This window comes from Aulonocara stuartgranti (genome assembly GCF_965226115.1).
Source record: "Aulonocara stuartgranti genome assembly, chromosome: 20".
In the NCBI taxonomy this organism is placed as follows: Eukaryota; Metazoa; Chordata; class Actinopteri; order Cichliformes; family Cichlidae; genus Aulonocara; species Aulonocara stuartgranti.
Genome location: NC_138956.1, coordinates 33,211,840 through 33,232,701, shown reverse-complemented (window position 1 = coordinate 33,232,701; position 20,862 = coordinate 33,211,840). Strand labels below are relative to the sequence as shown.

The 20,862-nt window shown below is 39.4% G+C and overlaps 1 protein-coding gene across 1 annotated transcript; it reads right to left on the bottom strand.

Moving 5' to 3' along the window:
- Positions 1–1,058: 1,058 nt before the first annotated feature.
- Positions 1,059–18,674, bottom strand: cs (citrate synthase). The gene is made up of 11 exons (XM_082517507.1): positions 18,500–18,674; positions 14,577–14,627; positions 14,199–14,306; positions 13,415–13,480; positions 11,497–11,628; positions 9,453–9,641; positions 9,065–9,264; positions 5,635–5,764; positions 4,332–4,433; positions 3,165–3,374; positions 1,059–3,067 (listed from the first exon to the last, which is right to left on the bottom strand). Exons 1-11 carry the CDS (start codon positions 18,548–18,550, stop codon positions 2,897–2,899), a joined length of 1,410 nt encoding a protein of 469 aa, XP_082373633.1. The 5' UTR covers positions 18,551–18,674; the 3' UTR covers positions 1,059–2,896.
- Between the last annotated feature and the right edge of the window lie 2,188 nt (positions 18,675–20,862).

Here is a 20,862-nt window from a genome sequence, read left to right as displayed (position 1 = left end):
GTTCAAAGATGGCCGTTCACAGTTGACATAGATGGGTTCTTTCACACCATCCTTCTGCTCTGTCCAAAATGGGAACACTGGCATCCTCCTTTAGATGCAGATGTCCTGTGGAGGTGGCTCTTCTATGTTGTGCCATGCTTTTATGAAGTGTCTGTTTGGTCTCTCCGATGTAGAGGTCTGAGCATTCCTCACTGCACTGTAGAGCATACACTACCTTGTTAAGTTAGTGTTTAGGAGTTTTGTCTTTGCAAGCTCCTTAGACTACGATGACCTGGATGACTGAGAACCTTCACAGACACTTGACAAATCTTGGATCCGATAGAATCCAGCAGCAGAAGAGCACACTGGGTGCCACTCCGGTCAGATAATAGAAAACTGAGGCTCACCATAACTGGAAAACAGTAGACTGAATGTTGGGTTGATGAATTTCCATTGCTGTTGGTATAAACAGCCTGAAAGCATGCTTCCACACTGGCTTGTATCAACCGTTCAGGCTGTTGCTGGAACCTTATGAGTGATATTTTCCTCAGCCCAGTTTAGATTCCAACTGTACCAACTGAGTATCGTTTAAACGTCAAAGACATTCACATTATAGATGTACAGCCAACAGATCAGAAGCAACTGTGTAATGCTATCATGTAAATATGGACAAAAGAAATTTCCACTATCTTGCTAAATGCCATGATGAAATAAGGCAGTAATGAAAACAAGAGTCTAACCTGGTACTAGCAGGGTGTAACTAACAGTGTCCAGTAAGTGTATAATACGGTATCTAACAAGTGCAAATTTAATTGTTAAAAATTTTTTTTTTCCACAGCCATTAATAATGATTGTTAACTATTATTTCAGTCCTTTTTAAATCGTGAAAGCTTAACAACTGTTAGCAATGGCTAAAAGACAGCGTTTTGTGAGACTGTGTTTGTGTATTACAAGGAGGGTATAGACCATTTGGGTAATCACTTCAGAAATCCTGGTAATTTCAAAGGTTACATGCAACTGGACCTGGAATTACATCACAATTTCTTTTTCAAGCACTTATGAAGAAAATGAGACCAAACAAGTGTTAATAAAAACCTTTAATTTTCATTTATTTCTAAGGTTTTCCAATAGTTGTTTCAAGCTTTTCTTGCCCATTTGACCCATCCAGCCCTGTCCCCCCGCCCCCAAGTGTTTCTCTAATGATTCCCCCCAGTTACAACCCTTAAGCTCCTCTACGATCAAAATAACCACATCTGTTGAACAACCTGCCAAATGGAAGAACGCTACAATAAAACACAAAACACATGCCCGAAAAAGCCAGAAGAGCAGAGCAGAGAGAATCAAGTATCGGAGCGAACACGTTAAAGAGTATTCTTAGGAGGAAATACGCAAGAACTCTAACTAGACAAAAATGGAGTGTTGAGAAACCCAGAACTTAAGAGCAAGCTTGACACATTCAAGTGAAGTACCTGAAATACAGCACCAGCTGAGGAAACAGAGCTTGGGAATAAACTCTATATACAGAAGATAGCTGCAGTTGGTTTTTTTTTTGTTCATTGTCAGAAATTCACAGTGACCAGTGAAACTGGACATATAGTGGGCACGACTACACTGCTGGTAAACTGTGGTGCTCATTGTGGTTATAAGCAGCAAGTGAATGCTTACAGCTCATACATTAATGCTATACATATATATACCTATGTACACAGAGTATAAATAAAACCACAACAAAATTCAAACCCAAATATATTTTTATACATCATTTAACACCAAAAGAAAAAAAAAGGGGGGAGATTTTCTACTGTTACAATTTAGGAAATCCAATCAAATACATCATAACTTTACAATTGTCATTTGAAGTGCTCTGCTGCTGGGATAAAGACATGAACATACAGTCAAATAAAAGAAGACTTAAAAACAAAACAAAACTCTACAAAGCCCCCCCTCCCATCCTGTTTTTATTCAAGCTTGCTCTTAAGGATTTCCTACAGGTTGCCAGTTACAACACCCTTTGCTCAAATCTGTATCAGTTACCTTCATTAGTCCTGATTCTCAGCGATTCGTAATATAAGAAACCCATTAAAAAAATAGGAAATTATTTTGAGGAAAATAAGACCAAGGAAACAAATTTTAATAAAGACTGTTATTTTGATCATAGAGGTATTACAGGTCATCTAGAAAAAAGAAAAAACTACAAGTTAGAGAGAGAGAAAAAAAGGGGAGACCAGAGATTTAAAGGGGCAGTGTCTTTAAACAAATATTTTTTCTTAAACGGCTTTCTAGGATTTTTACTAGTGAGGACCTTTTTTTCCCGTTACACTGGAGTGTTCATAAGTGGGAGTGAAACGCATCGATCAACTGGGTGGGATGACAACTTTGCATAGGCGAAAAAATAAAATTAGAGCTGTGTGACAAAACTGTATTTTGCTTGGAAGTATCCTCTACAACACATCACTGTAGTGGCCAAAAAGATTTAGTCAGATTTTTAAACGTAGAAGCTTAAATACAAAGGAAGTGCACAATTCCCTTTGAATGCCACTACCTATTCTTAGTTTAGACCCAGTGTCCAATGAGAAGCACCGCTCAGGGGAAATCTTAGCAATGCTAGCAGACCTAAAAGTGGTAGGTAGTTTGAGCCTACCGTGGCCATATATAAAGTTTGTTCTGCTCATGTTTTAGATAGAGAGACATGATTGGAAAGCCTGTCAGTGATTAACTAAACACACTTGAAGACTAATGCTATGACAATTTAAAAAGGCCCTTTTTTTGTGAAATGGCATTAAACACATACTGTCTCTTTGAATCCTCTAAATCCCTGGGGTTGGAAATGACAAGGGGTCAACTTATGTCTGCTTTTTGATGTTTCCACCTCCTCCCACCCTTAACACTAACCCACAGCTACTTCCAGGTTGGTGCTTCAGCCTGACTTTGCTCCAACCAGAGACATCAGTCCATCTGTGCTCATGGACTTCGGGCGCTCCAGGGGGAAGCCCAGGGCTCTACTCCACACCAGCTGGGCCAGCACGCCGAGAGCACGGGACACACCGAAGAGCACAGTGTAGTAGTTCATTTCAGTCATTTGATAGTACTGAACATACACACAAACAGGAAAGCAGTCAGTTACTTCAGCATCTGTGATTATTTCAGTTAGATAACAAATGCATGATTATAATCCCAGGTCTTACCTGCAGCAGCACTCCACTGTGAGCATCTACATTGGGCCAGGGGTTCTTGGCCTTACCCTGCTCCAGGAGCACATTGGGTACAATCTTGTAAAGCTGGGCAACCATCTTGAACATGGGGTCACTGGGCAGATGCTTCAGGGCAAACTCACGCTGGCAGGTATAACGTGGATCAGTCTTCCTTAGGACAGCATGGCCATAACCTGGAACCACCTACAGCCAAGAAACCCAACATTTTTAACCTGACAGTGCACTCTTCTAGTCTCTCTGACAACTAAGTACTCACGAGACCTTCAGAAACGCATTAAGAACTTAAACACACCCATAAGGTCAATTTACAATCACTAATTACCCTAGCATGCATGTTTTGGGGAACAAAACCAGAAGAAACCAACCAGGTGCAGAACTTACATGTAAAACCACTTGCTGTTAGGTGACATCAACACCATTCTATCTGTGCTAAAATACTATTATTTTACAAATTCTTTATGGTATACATTAACAATTTTAACCTATTATGAAAGACAAAAACAGAATTTAGTTAATCGGTAAATCAAACTAGAATATGAAGGTTTAGATGAAGGTCAGAGTAAATCAGGTGTAAAATATAGTAAATTATAAAAATTGTAATAATAGCAATTTCTTGGTTTTGGAAACAAAACAACAACAACAAACTGTTGTAATTACACAACTTTCTTTGTGCCAACATTAAATCAACTACTCCTCTTAGTCCTGTAGGTGAAGGAAGACTATAAAAAACAATGATGCCATATAAAGTGACAACACTGCAACAACAATAAGCAACTTGTTGTGTTGATGTTGCTTTCGAGTTACTGCTTTGACAATGGGGTCCTAACAGATTTCACACACTTTTAGGGAGATTAGAACCAATTAGAAATGTTCAATGCAGAAAGCCTCATGCCCAAAGTTTCTACTCTTTTAGAAAACAACAAAAGCCCACTAGGGACTTTTTAAAGTGTTAATTTTTTCTTTTAACAAAGAATCTGGTTTGAGCTCCTCCAAAGGTTCCTAAATCTAGCTGTAACTTCTGGTAGAAACAACTGGACCCCTGACATCACCAGAAGTGTTATTCTGAAAATGAGTGAGAGTGGAAAATGAAGTCATAATAATAACTAGAGTTGTTTGTTTGCGGATGTGGTGCTTATTTACCCTTCCAGACTTGAGTGTGTTCCAGATATAATCCCTCATCCTCTCATCAGACACCTCTCCTCCCAACTCCTTCTGCAGAGCAGTCAGCCACACCAGTACCTCCTGTAGGTGCAGCAAAAACCCACAAAACAAGACAAAACAAAACACACATTCATAAGCTAAGTGAATTTTCTGCTGTATTTTTGTTGGCACTGTGTTTGAAATCAAACCAAAACTCATTTTAAGTGTCAATATGTCAAATATGTGAGCAAAGCGCAAATTGAAAGAAAAAAAATCATTATGAACATTTTAATCCAAAAATCATAGGTTACTGTACAACTGCTCATAATAGTTGGTCATATCATATGACTGTATTTAACTAGTTAAGTAGCTAATAAATAAATGAAGCAGGGATAGGCTCCAGCCCCCCTGACACTATAATTGGATAAGCACTTAAGAAAATGGATGGATAGTAATTAAACAGATGCCAAAATTTATTGGAGGAGGTAGAAGCAGCTTTGACAAATTGCTAGCTAATAAAAGGAGGGTAGACCTTCCCTCGGGTGCTGGTAATCAAGCAGTGCTTTGTGAACGTTATTGAACTCTAAAATAATATTTATAATTGAGCACCACAGCAGTTTGACTCTGAACTCTTGGTTCTTTGTCATTTTCACCTTTAGTGTTTGTCTACTGCACTGACCAAAAAACAGCCAAGTCCTCAATGATTATGTTGCCATGTTGGCACAAAGGTGACAAGGTTGTTTCAAAAAAGGCTTCTACCACAGTGGATATTTTGATGTGTGATTAAAAACACAGAAGTGTCTAATAATTTAATGATCCGTTTTAATCAAGTGTTGTGACAATGTGACAGTAAGCTAGTATTCAGAATACCAGGCCTGTGACAGTAAAGCTGATTAGCAGAACTCGGTCATCTTTAATATTAGTAAGAAGGTATGGCGATATAAACTCTAACCCATCTATATGCTACAGAAGAGATCTATGAGATTATAAAGGCATTAAATAATTATGAACCAACCATTAAACTACACATTAAACTTGTTTTCAGTTTTTTTCCTCATCAGATTTCTTAGTTTTTTGGTAAAAATCAAATAATTAAAGTGTTGTATGTAGTGTTTTTGGAACAATTGTAATAAACTGACTGAAATAAAAATCATTATCACATAATATCCACTGCAGTCTTCCTAATGAAAATGCTTTCTTTATAAAAAGATGAATGGGGGATTAACTTGGGATCGCCAAGTTGTTTCTATCAAATCTCTCAGTGTGAAAACAGAATGAAAATGATGATCTGTGCATTACTAACCTGATTGGCCAGGCCATGGAGAGGACCGGCCAAACCATTCATGGCAGCGCTGAAGGACAGGTAGGGGTCAGACAGGGCACTCCCCACTAGGTGGCTAGTGTGAGCACTGACATTGCCTCCTTCATGATCACTACAATTTTACAAACACACAAAAACACATAGTAATGAACACATTAAAATTATAATTCTAACAGTAAGGTTTCTAGAGTGTGCCATTTAAGTCTACACCGGCATCTGCTACACTTCATCACAATGGCAAATAGTAACACTGGGGAGGCTGGAGAGTTGTCAATCCTTTTTATCTGAGCAGAACCATCTGTGTGGGAGATAAATTGAATTTGCTCCTAGAGTTTGTCTGTTTTTTTTCAGTGCACATATCCTACATGGCATGTTTGACTGCTAAACAAACTGCAGACTGTGTAAACCAATATCTATTTTTATTGTATATTGCATCAAATTCAGGATAAGAGGACTGCTGTCACAGTAAAAAGCAGGAATTTCTCCACATAAATAACTGAAGATGCTACTTTCTTGGTTAAATTTCTTTTTTTTTTTTTCCTTTCTTTTTTTTCAACCCAGAATTTCTTTTGAGGCAAGAAAAAGCCTCGCTGCTCTAACTTCTGTCTGTCTGATAATAGCGATTTTATTTATATACATGCACCTTAGCAACAGTGGATTCTGTTTATTCAGGAGCACTGAGATTCATTACCTCAGCACTCAAACCTTAAAGCCTTTGCACATCATTGCACACTCAGGTTGGATGGTCTGTTTTGTCATGTTGTAGCAGTGTTAAGTTACTTTAAAAAGTAATTAATTACTAATTACTTAATCAATATTGTATTTAAAATACTTATCTAATTACTGTGTCAGAAAAGTAACTTAATTACTCAGTAAGTAATTTAACTAAATACTTTTTAAAAACCATATAAACCTTGAGTGGACAAACAATAGAAATTAAACTCTTTAAATAATAAATACATTTTTTGAAAGACGGAGACTCTACAGTACGCAGCGGTAGCATCTCTTCCACAATGTAGCCTGCAATCATTTTTTAAGCTCACCTTCAGACAATTTCTACGCTGCTGAAGTAAAATCAAGTTTTGCCTGATTAGCAGGAGTTGCCGCGGTGTTATCCATGGATGATGAACAAGGATCACTCAGAAGTGTTCGTCTATGCTCTCGTGTCAGTAGATTACTCATGCTATTAACAACGGCTGAGTTTTTTTCTCCCCAGGACATAGCTTACATATTACTGTAATGTTCTTGTCTGCTTGTTTCAGAAAAGTTAAGAGACGGGAATATTTCCGTTTCATAAAACAGCCACACGCTTCAGTCGAGTCCGACATCTTCCGCTTTAGAATACGACTATGCAGCAAACTGGCGCGAAATGACGTGCACCTGCACTACAGCGATGTTAAAGCGGCAGAGTTTACTTCTACGTTTAGAAGATAAATTATTGAAATGAAATAATGATATTCAGCGAGTTTAATTATTCTACAATGTAACGCAAGTACATTGTAAGTAACTGTAATTAAAATACCTAAAAATGAACAGTAATCAGTTACTCTACTTTTTCAGTGGAAAAGTAATTTAATTACAGTAACGCGTTACTTAGTAACGCATCATACCCAACACTGTGTTGTAGACTACACTACTACATAGGGCTGCACGATTTTGCATAAATTGAGAATCACGATTTTTTTGCTTAGAATTGAGATCACGATTCTCTCACGATTTTCTTTTCCAATATAAATATTTATTGCACTTATTAACTGCACATCAACTTTGTAACAGTTGATGTGCTTCTCGTGTTCCTTCTTCCTGATATTGCTGTCATTCGGAACCGCTACATCGATCACTACGGCCATCTTCTTCTGTTTGTCTACCACCACTATGTCCGGTTGGTTAGCCACCACCATTTTGTCCGTCTGTATCTGGAAGTCCCACAGGATCTTAGCTCGGTCATTCTCCACCACCCTTGGGGGCATCTCCCATTTTGACCTCGGGACTTCCAGGTTATACTCGGCACAGATGTTCCTGTACACTATGCCGGCCACTTGGTTATGGCGTTCCATGTATGCCTTGCCTGCATCTTGCACCCTGCTGTTATGTGCTGGATAGTCTCTGGGGCATCTTTACACAGCCTGCACCTGGGGTCTTGCCTGGTGTGATAGACCCCAGCCTCTATGGATCTTGTGCTCAGAGCTTGTTCTTGTGCTGCCATGATTAGTGCCTCTGTGCTGTCTTTCAGTCCAGCTTTGTCCAGCCACTGGTAGGATTTCTGGATATCAGCCACCTCCTCTATCTGCCGGTGGTACATACCGTGCAGGGGCCTGTCCTTCCATGATGGTTCCTCGTCTCCCTCCTCTTTCTTGGGTTTCCGCTGCCTGAGGTATTCACTGAGCACTCGGTCAGTTGGGGCCATCTTCCTAATGTATTCTTGGATGTTCGTTGTCTCATCCTGGACTGTGGTGCTGACACTCACCAGTCCCCGGCCCCCTTCCTTCCGCTTAGCGTACAGCCTCAGGGTGCTGGACTTGGGGTGAAACCCTCCATGCATGGTAAGGAGCTTTCTTGTCTTTATGTCAGTGGCTTCTATCTCCTCCTTTGGCCAGCCTATTACCCCAGCAGGGTACCTGATCACGGGCAGGGCGTACGTGTTGATGGCCCGGATCTTGTTCTTACCATTCAGCTGACTCCTCAGGACTTGCCTGACCCTCTGCAGGTACTTGGTGGTTGCAGCTTTTCTAGCGGCCTCTTCATGGTTCCCATTCGCCTGTGGGATCCCCAAGTACTTGTAACTGTCCTCTATGTCTGCAATGTTGCCATATATATATCTATCTATCTATCTATATATATATATATATATATATATTCCTATTTACAATACTATTCTCAGTCGGCTCCCATCTTACTTAACTGACCTACATCAACCAAAAAGTCTGGGAAGAGTTTTTGCTTCTGTCCATATTAAAATTGGAGAAACAGTCATTACATTTGCAGTTCCTTCCACCTGGATTAAGCAACTAATTCAACTAAGCTTGAGAAAAAAAAAAGAAAAAGGTCATGCTAAATAAATTTAAGGTCACTTTAGGAAACCTGTAGGTAGTTACCTCAGGCTGTGTTATACCTGAGAACTACTGCTTCTGTTTGTAATAGTTTGGTTAGTTTTGATGGTCAGATGATGAAAAAAAACAAAAAAAAAACAAACCTATCATCCTCATCATTAATCAATCAAACCAAGTAGTGACATAATGTCATGCTGTCTAACTCCAGATAGGTTTGCGAGTTTCATTCTCATCTTTTCGACATCTGACTTAACATCTCTAATTCTTAGATTAAAAAGGCAAGACTTTGATTCAAGTGTTACTAGAAAAAAAATAAGATTAAATCCAACTTGTTTTATGTAAAAAGGCATCTTAAGTTGCACCTGTGGATAGTGAGGTAGAGCCTCATAAGCTCAGTGAACTGAGGATCACTGTAGCCCAGCATGTTGGTGAAGTTGTGGGACCAGTCGAGGTTGGAGTCGATAGCTCCGATACTGCTGCCTTCACGGTACAGGTTACGGTAGATCTTGGCAGCAATGCAGGGGAGCTTGGCAATCAAGTCCATAGAATCTTCATAGATAAACTTTAAAAAAAAAAAAAAAAAGATAAATTACACAACAAGAAAAGACCACATGAAACCAAACTGAAAGCGTTCTTGTGTCTAAAGTGATTCAGTCTCTTGAGCAAAAAAAAAAAAAAAAAAAAAAAAAAAAAAAAAAAAAATTCTATTAGTCCATATTTTTCAAAAAAAAGGTATGGGTGTAAACTCACCTCCCAGTACTTGGACTTGTGGACTCCCTCAGAGTAGGCCCGTGCAAAGCTGCTCTCACTGTTCAGAGCTGTAATGGCAGCGCTGAACTGGGACATGGGGTGCAGATTTGTGGGGAAATTATCCAACATGGTGACAACATGAGAGGGAAGTGCTGCTCTCTTTGCCCACTCTTTGGACACCCAGTTCACCTGGAAAGAAAGATGGACACAAAATAAATAGATGAGGCAGAAATCTCAGAAAACTCTTCGATCAATAAGGAGACAAATGTGTGTTGAGAATAAACATTTCCTCCTTGGCTGATTTGAGCAGATATGAGACGCAGGAAGAACAGATAGAGAGGTGCGCTTGAAAGTTGCAAGCATTTGAAAGGAGCATAGGTTGTCCTCATATCATTCTGTAAGGAGATAGTTGGCAGCAATAAAATCCCTATAGATTGTGTCTTGTTTCTCAGTTGTAAAAACAAGATACAACCTCTAGTTTATACACGCCAAATTTCAGAAACAGTTTTTCTTAGATATTGACTTTGGTTATTGATTCCCTGTAAAAATCAAGCTTATTCTTGTATCTACTTTCTAAAATTCTCACAGCTCCATATAGAAAACTTCACTCAGCCTTACTTGTGCTTCTCAGAGCTTTTAAATTAACATAAGTAGCTTTTATATTTCAGCGGCAGACGCTGTACAAAAAACTAAATACTGATGATTACAATTAGGGGGATAGGTTAATTGATTAATCCAAATTGCCTATAGGTGTGAATGCGGGAGTGAATGTGAGCGCGAATGGTTGTCTGTCTCTGTGTGTTAGCCCTGTGACAGACTGGCGACTTGTCCAGGGTGTACCCCACCTCTCGCCCTATGATAGCTGGCATAGGCTCCAGCGCCACCCGCAAACTTGAAAAGGAAAAGTGGAAGCAAATTGATGGATGGATTGATGGATACAATTAGAGCTGGCTTAGTTGATTCTGACTCTTGCTGCTACATAGGCCTATGTTGCTGAGACCTCTAAACTCACAGAGCACCTGTCTTGTGCTGTTCTGTATTTCACTCTGCAGGCATTTATTTATTATAGTATTGTATGTCATTTGCTTCTATTTTCTTTCTTGTAGTTTGTGCATTTTGTTCTGTCCTCTCTGTCCCTGTACCTTTTTCTGCAAAAATTGCAAATCTTTGAGTTTAAAACTGCATGCATTTCATCAACAGTGACTGGCCCTACCAACCTGCCCAGAGGTTATTATTGTTGTGTCATTTGGTTTGTAAAATGCTCATCTTCGCTTTCCTCAACCCAACCAATCAAGGCAGACTGCCACACACACAGAGCCTGTTTTTTTACTCCCCACTGCAAACAGGTTCTTGCTCAAGGGTGGGTTGTTTTTTTTTTTTGAGCCTTAAGTGATTCTCAAAATTTTGGTTACTCAGCGCAAATATATTTTTAAAGGCTGCACAAGAGAAATGCTCACGTCAAGACATTTAGTGTAATATATCACTTCAGTTGGTTGTTTGTGTGTATTTGTCAGTTTTTCACTGAGTTAGCTTTTAAACTACTGTTAAGCTACCATTTCTTTTATTGTGAACTTAAAGAAAAATTAAATGTAGAGGATAACTAGAAACGAATGAAATTAAGACATTTCTGAGTTAAAGATTACTATATAAATTTTTTCCTTGACAAGGCCACGGAATTTATTTATTTTTTAACAAGGATGGCAGTTTGCACTTTGAGAAGAACCAAGGTTAAAATTTAATGTGCCTTGAGCCTTTGTACATTTGTATCTGTCATTACATAAATACACTTGAACTGAACACACGCCAAGCATCTTGTTATTCACCTTTCCATGATGCAAAAGAAAATGTCATGATTCACGTATTTGGTACCTTAACTGATCCAGGTGCCAAAGTCACCTTATTTACTGCACTGCAAGAATATTCAGTTTTGATGAAGCATTCTGAAGAGATTTGACAGCATCTGACATACCATGACAGATAGCTGCTCACTGAAACTCCAGTAGGCAACAACATTTTACGACAATAACTTCTTGCATCGACTCACCTGCTCCTCGGTTGGGACCTGTCCTGTGACCAGCAGCCAGAAAAGACCCTCGGGCAGTGGCTCCTCACCTCCTGGAGCTTTAGGCAGCAGCTTCTGACACTCTGGAATACTGTAGCCCCTGAAGCGGATGCCCTGATTATCAAAGTAGAGATGAGAGGGGAGAGAAGATGTTGAAGTAAATGTTATTTGTGATAATTAGCTACATATTCCTGTTATCATCAAATGCACAATCAATTGAGTGCTGGCAAGCTGCTAATATAAGCTGCATCTCTACCAATGAATATTGATGATTCAATGCCTCAGAGTGCCTCAGCTTTGGCCAGAAAGCAATCAACTCAAGTGCCTACAGGGAATGCTAATGCGCATGCAGCTAAGAGTAAAATAACAGAAAAAAAGCTTACCATAATAATACCTTGTGCTTTTTGTGTTTAGAGTCTGACTGATAACATGTTTGTTCAAAAACCTTAACTGATTTAAATTTAAGATATCATGTCATGCCAGTGCAGCTTTCTGGCTGCTGCCTTTTCTACATTACTTCCAAGAACTCTCCGCACAGAGCAGCAAGTGGTCACTGCTATGAGAACTTACACTATGCACTCTGCGCTTTTGTCATCGATGTTGAACGTGAGCAGAGAGCAACCATTAATCTCTAATATAGATTAACCTGAATTTCAAGCTATAATATACAATATACTGTTCACAGTAATGTTGGGCAATGATAAGAAAATTAAATATCGCGACAGAATATGGGTAAAACGCGCATGCGCAGTGCCTTTATTTTCATACACACATGGTGGAAAAAGCGTGGCGGCGACAGAGAATGAGAAGGGCGAAAGCAGATCGTTGAATGAAACAGATGAACCAGAATTGGTTTATAAAAATGGTTCAACTTCAGTGATGTGGAACTGGTTTGATTTTTGTCCGTCAGATAGCCACCAAAGCAAAGTGTTTTGTAGAACATGTAAGCGGGCCGTCCTTATTACTGTATTTTTCAGACTATACGGTGCTCTTAAAAGCCTTTAATTTCCTCAAAAATTGACAATGCACCTTACAATCCAGTGTGCCTTTGGTATGAATTCTGGTTGTGCGTACTGACCTCAAACCAATTTTATGCGGTACACAGCGCTCAGAAAACTGTCAAAAAAATGTTGAAGCTTACCAGTCGTACTAAAAAGCCGCACCGCTTGATGGATTGTCGGAACATTAAGAGTACCGTAGTCAGGAGCCTCGTGGAGTAATACGTACAGTGCTTCAACATAATTTTACCGTATTGTGTGTGTGGCACTTATGCGTATGAAGCGGATTTTAAACTCAAGGCTATCTGACTGTTTTGTTTCGCTTAATCTGCCTTATAATCAATCTTGTGCACCTTATGGTCTGAAAAGTACGCATTTGACTTATTTATTTGGCACACTGCAGTTTCATGTTGCAAAGCACCTCTTTTAACTTTTGTGGATATTATGCATGGTTATGCTGAGGATACGTTGGCCCATTTCCACTGGAAATGCCTTTTGGTTAAACTGTCAGCAAGGAATTTGCGTTTGCACTGTTAAATTTGTACATGGCTTTAATGCACATAAAAAACAGCTGCTTTTTTAAGTGAAAATAAAGTTATGCAGGGTTTTGAGGTATGGAGTTGTAAAATATTTTGTCTTGCATCAGTTATAACGTCAGTTGTATGGTTATCGCAAATTTTCAAATATATAACGGGCTAAATATTTTTGGCCATATTGACCTGCACTACTATGCAGTACTGACTCGTTCTGTTTCTAAACAACCTCAAACCTAGTGTGGCTCCTCTGTCTTGCAAACCCCCCCCCCACTTCTTTTTTTTTAAAATACAAATGTACCAACAAACGCAGGCACTAATAGATCTGCAATAATATATCAGTGTATTCTCTGTAGCTCTGATACTGACCTCCTCAGGATCCAACACAGAGGTTTCATACACCAGACCCTTCATTCCCCTCATACCCCCATAGACCTATGGATGAAAACAAAAACATGGAATGACATTCAGAAAATTGTCTTGCCAATAATATATATAAACAGCCGTGTGTGTTTGTAGTAACAAAGTTACGCTATACTGGACTTTAAAACATTTTATCTACTGATTATTTTTATCAGTAGACCATTTCAGAAGCTCACCTCTTTGCTTTTGCTATCAGTGTCCACCAAATGTCTTTATAAAGGCAGGAAGAAACATCCTAAATACTATTCAGGTTTGTAATTCTGCACACAGGATAATAAGTTAATAGACACTGAATGCATTATTGCCGTGACACATGAAGCTCAACTTAAATCTACAATGCAACAAGTTAGATGCAGTGTTTGATAGATGGAAGAGGATAGATTTGTTGCAGTGGTGTGTGTGTGTGTGTGTGTGTGTGTGTGTGTGTGTGTGTGTGTGTGTGCGAGAGAGAAAGTGCAAGTGCCAGCTCAAATATCCCTGTTGGCAGGAAGCAGCACAATTTGTGACCTTTGAGGGAGATGACCGAACAGTGATACCTGGCACAGTAAACAAGACCAGGCAGGCCTACATGGATTATGTGCAGCTAACATGCCACAGCTAATCTGCATCAAGGTAAAGCCCTCCCTGAATTAATATAATCGATCTGAGGAATCCAGCTCAGTGACTCGCTTGTGTGAGGGTCTTATTTTATTCAGCTCACTAAACGTGTGCAAAAATCTCCGCCACTTACCATGTCTACAGTAATCTGCCCTATGTTGGTTTTCCCATACTGTTGTTTGAAGTTCTTGATCCTGGTCTGTTCTTTAGGAATGAGGTCTGAGAGGACATCCTTCAGATTCTGTAAAAGACGATGTTTACTCTTTAATGCCCTTGAATAAACATTCAGCCTTAAAATAGACTACATTCCCTTGTGACCTGTGGTTAAACAAACTTTATGCAAACATTTCAGGAAAAAAATGATTTATTGCTCCACAAATGTCAATATCTTCACAGAGACCACAGAGTAAGAACCAGTGTCTCTTCCAAAGGTTGTTAACACAAACAGTAAAACTACACAACAGCTATATAAAACAAGTAGAAAACAGTGGAGTAAATTAAATGCACTTACTGTTGTTGATGCGCTGGCATTTCTGGCAGCCACAAATAGGAAAGAGGCATTCTGCAGAACATATTAGGAAATACAATTTGGATTGTTAGTACAACAAAACAACATTATAGTAATAACAGAATTTCTAGACTACCTACTGCTTGTATTTAAAATGAAACAACCTTGGAGGACCTTAAAAGCTACAAAACATTTCTAAGGATAATACTGCAATCAGTCTGTGAGTGAAATGGCTCCAACTCTTTCTCTGTAGTAAGCAATATACATGTTAAACGAATCACCGTGTTCTTACCAAGTGTACAGAAACTTTTACACAGGAAAAAAAAACATTTTCTATAATAATTTTTTTCTCTTTCCCACAGTAACAACTGTTCTTATTGTGGTCCAGAAAAAAAACATTACACTACAAGCAAACAGTATTATATTTATATAATACCGTATGCTTGTTTTGTCCACAGCACTAGCATGGCTGTCACTCAGGAGGTAGCGCTACTAATTGGAAGGTCAGTGGTTCGGTTAGAGGCTCCTCCAAATGTTAATGTATCCTTGTGCAAGACTGGTGCTACACCAATATTACACTGATTGTTACAAGCACAAGCCCATTTCCATTCCTGCTCTTCATCAAACAATTTCTGAACACTAACCATTACATGGTACCAAATACATATCGGCTACTGATGTTGGTAAATGCCATCTTATTTTTTTAATATGACGATAACAGTGTAGAGCACCATATTTTCAGTAACAATGTTTGTTTTCTGTACTGGTGCATGCCTAATACATATAATTACAGGTTCTTTCTAGCATTTTACCTATTAAAGTGTACCTTGTAGCATAACACATAGCTTTCACTAAACTAAGCAGTTATTCAGAGTAGTTTCTCCATTTTCATCCTCATCGTTTTATAACTGCCACTCAAACTTGCCCAAAATTTAGAGTTAAAAAAACAACAACACTTATAACTGGGTAGTTCACAGTACATGGCCTGCAACAAAGGCCACTAGTGACAGCCATTTCAGGGCATTCTGCACCTGAAGGTTTCAGGTGCATTCAAAGTCTGACAACCTGGCCAAAAAAAAAATAAAAAAAAATCGGATCACAAACTGGGGCTTTGTGTTATCTGCCAATACTGTGGAGATGTTCCAAGTCACAAATATTACCCCACCTCTTTCAAACAGCACAGTGTGCACTTTTTCTAAAAACCTCACACCACAATCTCATTATAATAAACAAATTATTCACGCTCGTGTGTCATTTCTAGTTTGTTTTTTTCACAATGTTAATGCTGGTGTAAAACAATCAGACTGGTCCTGTAAAGCCAGGAAAAGTACATCTAGTCTTATTCTTTCAGATCTAACTGTTGGTAAAATGTAAACCAGCCATTACATGTATCCAAGGGGCAAATCCAGAGTGAAGCAACCTAATTACTCACAAACTAGGAAAAGATGCCTCCTTCCTTTCATGTCAAGGCATTAATTTAAAAAAAAAAGTTTTTATGAAAGTACTCTTAATGGAAACTCATTGATAGTATTGAGAAGTTCAGCTGGCTATCTTGCTCACTAGTGAAATGCGACTCCTGTGTGTTCATTTAAACATATCAGTAGATTATCAATGGGCAGGAGACAGTTACTCCTTATAACCACAACCGTTTTGAATAATCAGGACCATCAAGGCTCAGCGAAACAAAAAGGTAGGGTGCGTCACTACACACACAGTTTACCCAGCTGAGCATCGGGGAGATTATGTAACAGCTCAGTGTCTTAAATATAGAGCACCAGTTAAACTCACTCACTCCCAACTGTCCATCAGCCAGGGTTAAAGAGCAACTATGGCAAGTACTCCACACAAAAAGGCAACCCCTCCGGAGGCTGTGTTTAGAAGAAACACATGATACTTGAGTGATTAGCAACAAAGCCACCCTCTCTATGGACAAACAAATCAAAACAGACATCTTGGTATAAGGAATACACATTTTAATGACATTTAAATCTAGAGGTACTTAAAACAATCCCCTTTTTCAAAAGATGAAATGATCTGAAGCAAGAAAAAAATAAATCATGAGACTCTCCTTTATAAGACTTCATTGTGTTACTAAAAATCACATGACTTTCATAGTTCAGACACATACGTTCTTATGCAACTACAGCTTACTAATAAATCTCCAGAGCAAAGATTACAAATGATAAGAGAGAAAGGTAACTGTGACATAGGTGAGGTCCCCACATATGATAGAGATTTCAAAGAAAGAGAGACACTACTTAGTCGCCATGACTGAAAAATTATCTCTATTATTTCAGTAGTAGGAGACTTGACTTGATATGGCAACCAAGTAGTTCATACTGAGAGGTCACTGGAGTAAAGCAGTAGACTAAGGTCACTGGAAGGGTACTTTAAGATTGACAGGCTGGCCAAAGCATATTTTAAATGATTTAATTAAAACAAAGTCATTTATCTGTTCAAATAATCACATTTTTTTCAATGGACATTACAGCAATATGCTCTTCCAAATGCAACTGGATATGTTGGATATTTGTAAAAACATAAGATATTAAATGTGCCCTGCCCATTTCATAAACCATAAATCTTACTTCTGTCTCCATGTCAAGATAAAGCCACATTTAACTGGTTAATATCCAACCTCACAGACAAAACCCAGACTGCTGCTGATGGGATTATATCATCAATCATGCAATTTTACCATTAGAAACAGAACACCACAGGGGATCTCTAGTTGTCAATGTAATTATTTTAATGAATACCTAATTGTCCTAGCTCAGAGTATGACTATGCTTCATCTACCTTTAACATTTTCCAAGCAGCCAAATCTGAGTTTTAAAGGCAGAAAATAAAAATGGCTATATGCCCTTACAAAACACTTTCACTTAAGGGAAAATAAAACTGTTTATAATTAAAGAACCCTGACTTCCTCCACTGTAGTCAACCTTCATGCCTGTCCTTGACCATGGACATCTTCAAGATTGTGGGGTGTACCTATAAATACTTCTGCAGTTAAACCACGTCTAATATACAACATTTTATACTCATCACTGCTCTTTTTGAAAAGGTTGAATGAACTTCCTTCCCGTCATGAATTAAAAGCTATCTTATGGTATTCATTTGTAAAGCTTTCAAACCATCCCATAACTATTATATTATTAACCACACAACATAATAAATACTTCACCTCTTAACCCCAGATGTTCCAAAGGTATGCACCCTTCTACCTTGTAAGTAGTATGATCTCTACCTTTAGATATCATAAAGTTTTATTATATGATTTTTGCAGCTTTTTTCCGCTGTAATTGTCTGCTGACTGCCTCTTCATAGCTCTTATTTTAAGAGAGGTCTTTTCAGTGGACCTAACCTGATTACATAAAAATTGATTTATGAAAAATGATTTATACCGGCTATTCAGCTGTATTTTAAACATAAGCATTATATGGTTGGTTAAAATCTTAATATGAAGATCAACTGCGATGGTGAATAAACACAGAGTTTAAAGTGAATTTAAAAGAAAGTACAATTTAATGTTATTACGCTATACTACAAATAGTAGAAACTCGTAGCGTAAAGTTAAGAGTCTGCTCTGTGCTGGTTGGACAAACATACCACAGTTATGACACTACAAGGCCAACATGAGTGCAATGATTCATGCGCTACCGTTAGCTAACAAGATACGAGCTGTCAAACAGAACACGGCTTCTGTCTCTGAATAATATCTACGAAAAACAGGGTCCATACATTACTATGATCAAAGTTCTTGTCAGTGTTTAAGCAAATTGCAAAAAACTCGGCCAATTGCATTTCACAATGTGGTTGACAGGGCTAAGCTAGCCTGTTAGCTACCAAACCCGACGTTAGCTTAAAGGAAACGTCCACAGATTTAACCAAGAAAGCGGCATCGAGGCTCATTCTGTTTCTCTTACCTTTGAATTAAGTAGTTTGGGCGCTAGCCTGGTGACAGTGAGGAACGACATTGTGTCTGTCTAAAAGTCTTATTTCCAGTTATTCTTTACAACTAAGACAGCCGCTGCCAGTGCACCGCGGACCTGGTTGAAGGTGCCCCTCCAGAAAGCAGAAGGTTGAAGAGGGATTCAGGCCCGCATTTACAAACAGCGTTGATTGGACAATGGGCTGGATCGGCGCACCTACGTAAAGGCATCTGATTGGTTTACATACCGTTGAGATTATTTTCATTGGATAGAGATTCTCCTTCAACCTGTGACGAGGGCTGAATATCAGGCTCTGTTCACAAACACTGACATTATAAAACCGCGCAATTATTTAGCTTAATCTGACAAATCGAACAAATTGAAGGATTTTTCTTCTAAAATGATCTTTATCCTTCCTATTGTTCAGATGCAGTTAAAGAGCTTTTTTGTGAGGCTACAGTAACATATACTTATGTTTGCCATGCACTCATACACCTGGACAAAAAAGACTCATATGTTCGAATGCTGTTCATAGATTTCAGTTCAGCATTCAACACTATAATCCCCCAACAGCTCACTCAAAAACTGGTCCAGCTGGGGCTCAACACCTCACTGTGCAACTGGCTGTTGGATTTCCTCACCAGAAGACCTCAAGCAGTACGGGTCGGCAGTAATACATCCAGCACCATCATTTTAAACACGGGGCCCCGCAGGGATGTGTGCTGAGCCCCCTCCTCTTCACTCTGCTGACCCATGACTGCACTCCATCATATAGCTCCAACCTCTTCATCAAGTTTGCGGACGACACAACGGTGGTGGGTCTCATTAGCAACAGGGATGAGACCGACTACAGAAGTGAGGTGAGACGCCTGGCCACGTGGTGTGTTGACAACAATCTCTCTCTGAATGTGGAGAAGACGAAGGAGATTGTTGTGGACTTCAGGAGAATGCACACCCAACATGCTCCTCTGACCATTGACGGAGCGTCTGTGGACAGAGTGAGCAGCACCAAGTTCTTGGGTGTGCACATCACAGAGGATCTCTCCTGGACGTACAACACCACAGCACTGGCCAAGAAATCACAGCAGCGTCTCTTCTTTCTCCGCAAACTAAGAAGAGCAGGAGCACCAGCCCCCATCATGTACACTTTCTACAGAGGCACCATCGAGAGCATCCTGTCGAGCTGCATCACTGTGTGGTTTGGAGCCTGCAATGCGTCCTGTCATAGAACCCTCCAACGCATAGTGAGAGCTGCAGAGAGGATCATTGGTGTCTCTCTCCCCTCCCTCCAGGACATTTACAGCACCCGACTCACTAAAAAAGCCCTTTGCATAGCGGCTGATCCCACACACCCAATGCAAAGCTTCTTCAAGCTGCTGCCGTCAGGGAGGAGACTGCGGAGTCTCCAGGCCAGGACCAGCAGACTGAAGGACAGCTTCATCCATCAGGCTGTCAGGAAGCTTAACTCCCTCCCGATTCTGCCCCCTCTCCCCTCTTCTCCTCCATGGTCTCACTGAACTCTGTCACACACACACACACACACACACACACACACACACACACACACACACACACACACACACACACACACACACACACACACACACACTCTGACTCACTCACTGGCCTGCACCAGTTACCAGTCACTTTGTGGAGCATTGGACTGCCACCACCTCATAAGACTTTGTTGTTATACTATCTCTTACTGTACATTACTAAATCTCCATTTGCACTATTTGCCTATTTGCACTACTCTGCCTGGTTTACACTCAATGTCATTTACCCTTACCTGAATACTGTATATTGTATATTGTATAGCTTTCTTGTTAATTTGTATTGTATTTATTTAAATTTTTACTTTTTAATTATTTTATTTGCATTTTTTAATCACTCTCTTATATTTAAATGTTCATTGCTATTTCATCTAGGGTTTGAGAGTAACGAAATTTCTATTCTCTGTATGTCCTGTACATGTGGCAGAATTGACAAATAAAGTTGACTTTGACTTTGACTTTTTGACTTTAACATTTAAGTCTTCACAATGTTAATAAGTGGTATTCAGATAAAAGGACAACAGCAACATAGTGTGATTTTTCTCATTTGACTGCCTCCTTTAAAGGTTCCCACATCTACCTATAGCTACCCCAACCCTAGCATTGTGCTATGTCCTCCTTTTACCCATGAGTCTCCTCTGTGGTATTCTTCATTTCCTCCTTCCTGGGAGCTCCATCTTCAACATCCTTTATCCACTGTACCCAGCATTCCTCACTACAGGTGTATAAAAAATAATCTCAACCTTGCCTCTCAAATTTGTCTCCGAACTATTTTACCTGAGCTGTCCTGTTTACTCTTGCTGC

Excerpts from the sequence above, each read along its gene's own strand:
- cs (XM_082517507.1), bottom strand. The coding sequence starts at position 18,550 with ATGTCGTTCCTCACTGTCACCAGGCTAGCGCCCAAACTACTTAATTCA. Across the intron at positions 11,629-13,414 it reads CTGTGTTGGATCCTGAGGAG|GGCATCCGCTTCAGGGGCTA; the intron begins GTCAGTATCAGA and ends TTTGATAATCAG. Across the intron at positions 3,068-3,164 it reads ACAGTGGAGTGCTGCTGCAG|TACTATCAAATGACTGAAAT; the intron begins GTAAGACCTGGG and ends GTGTATGTTCAG.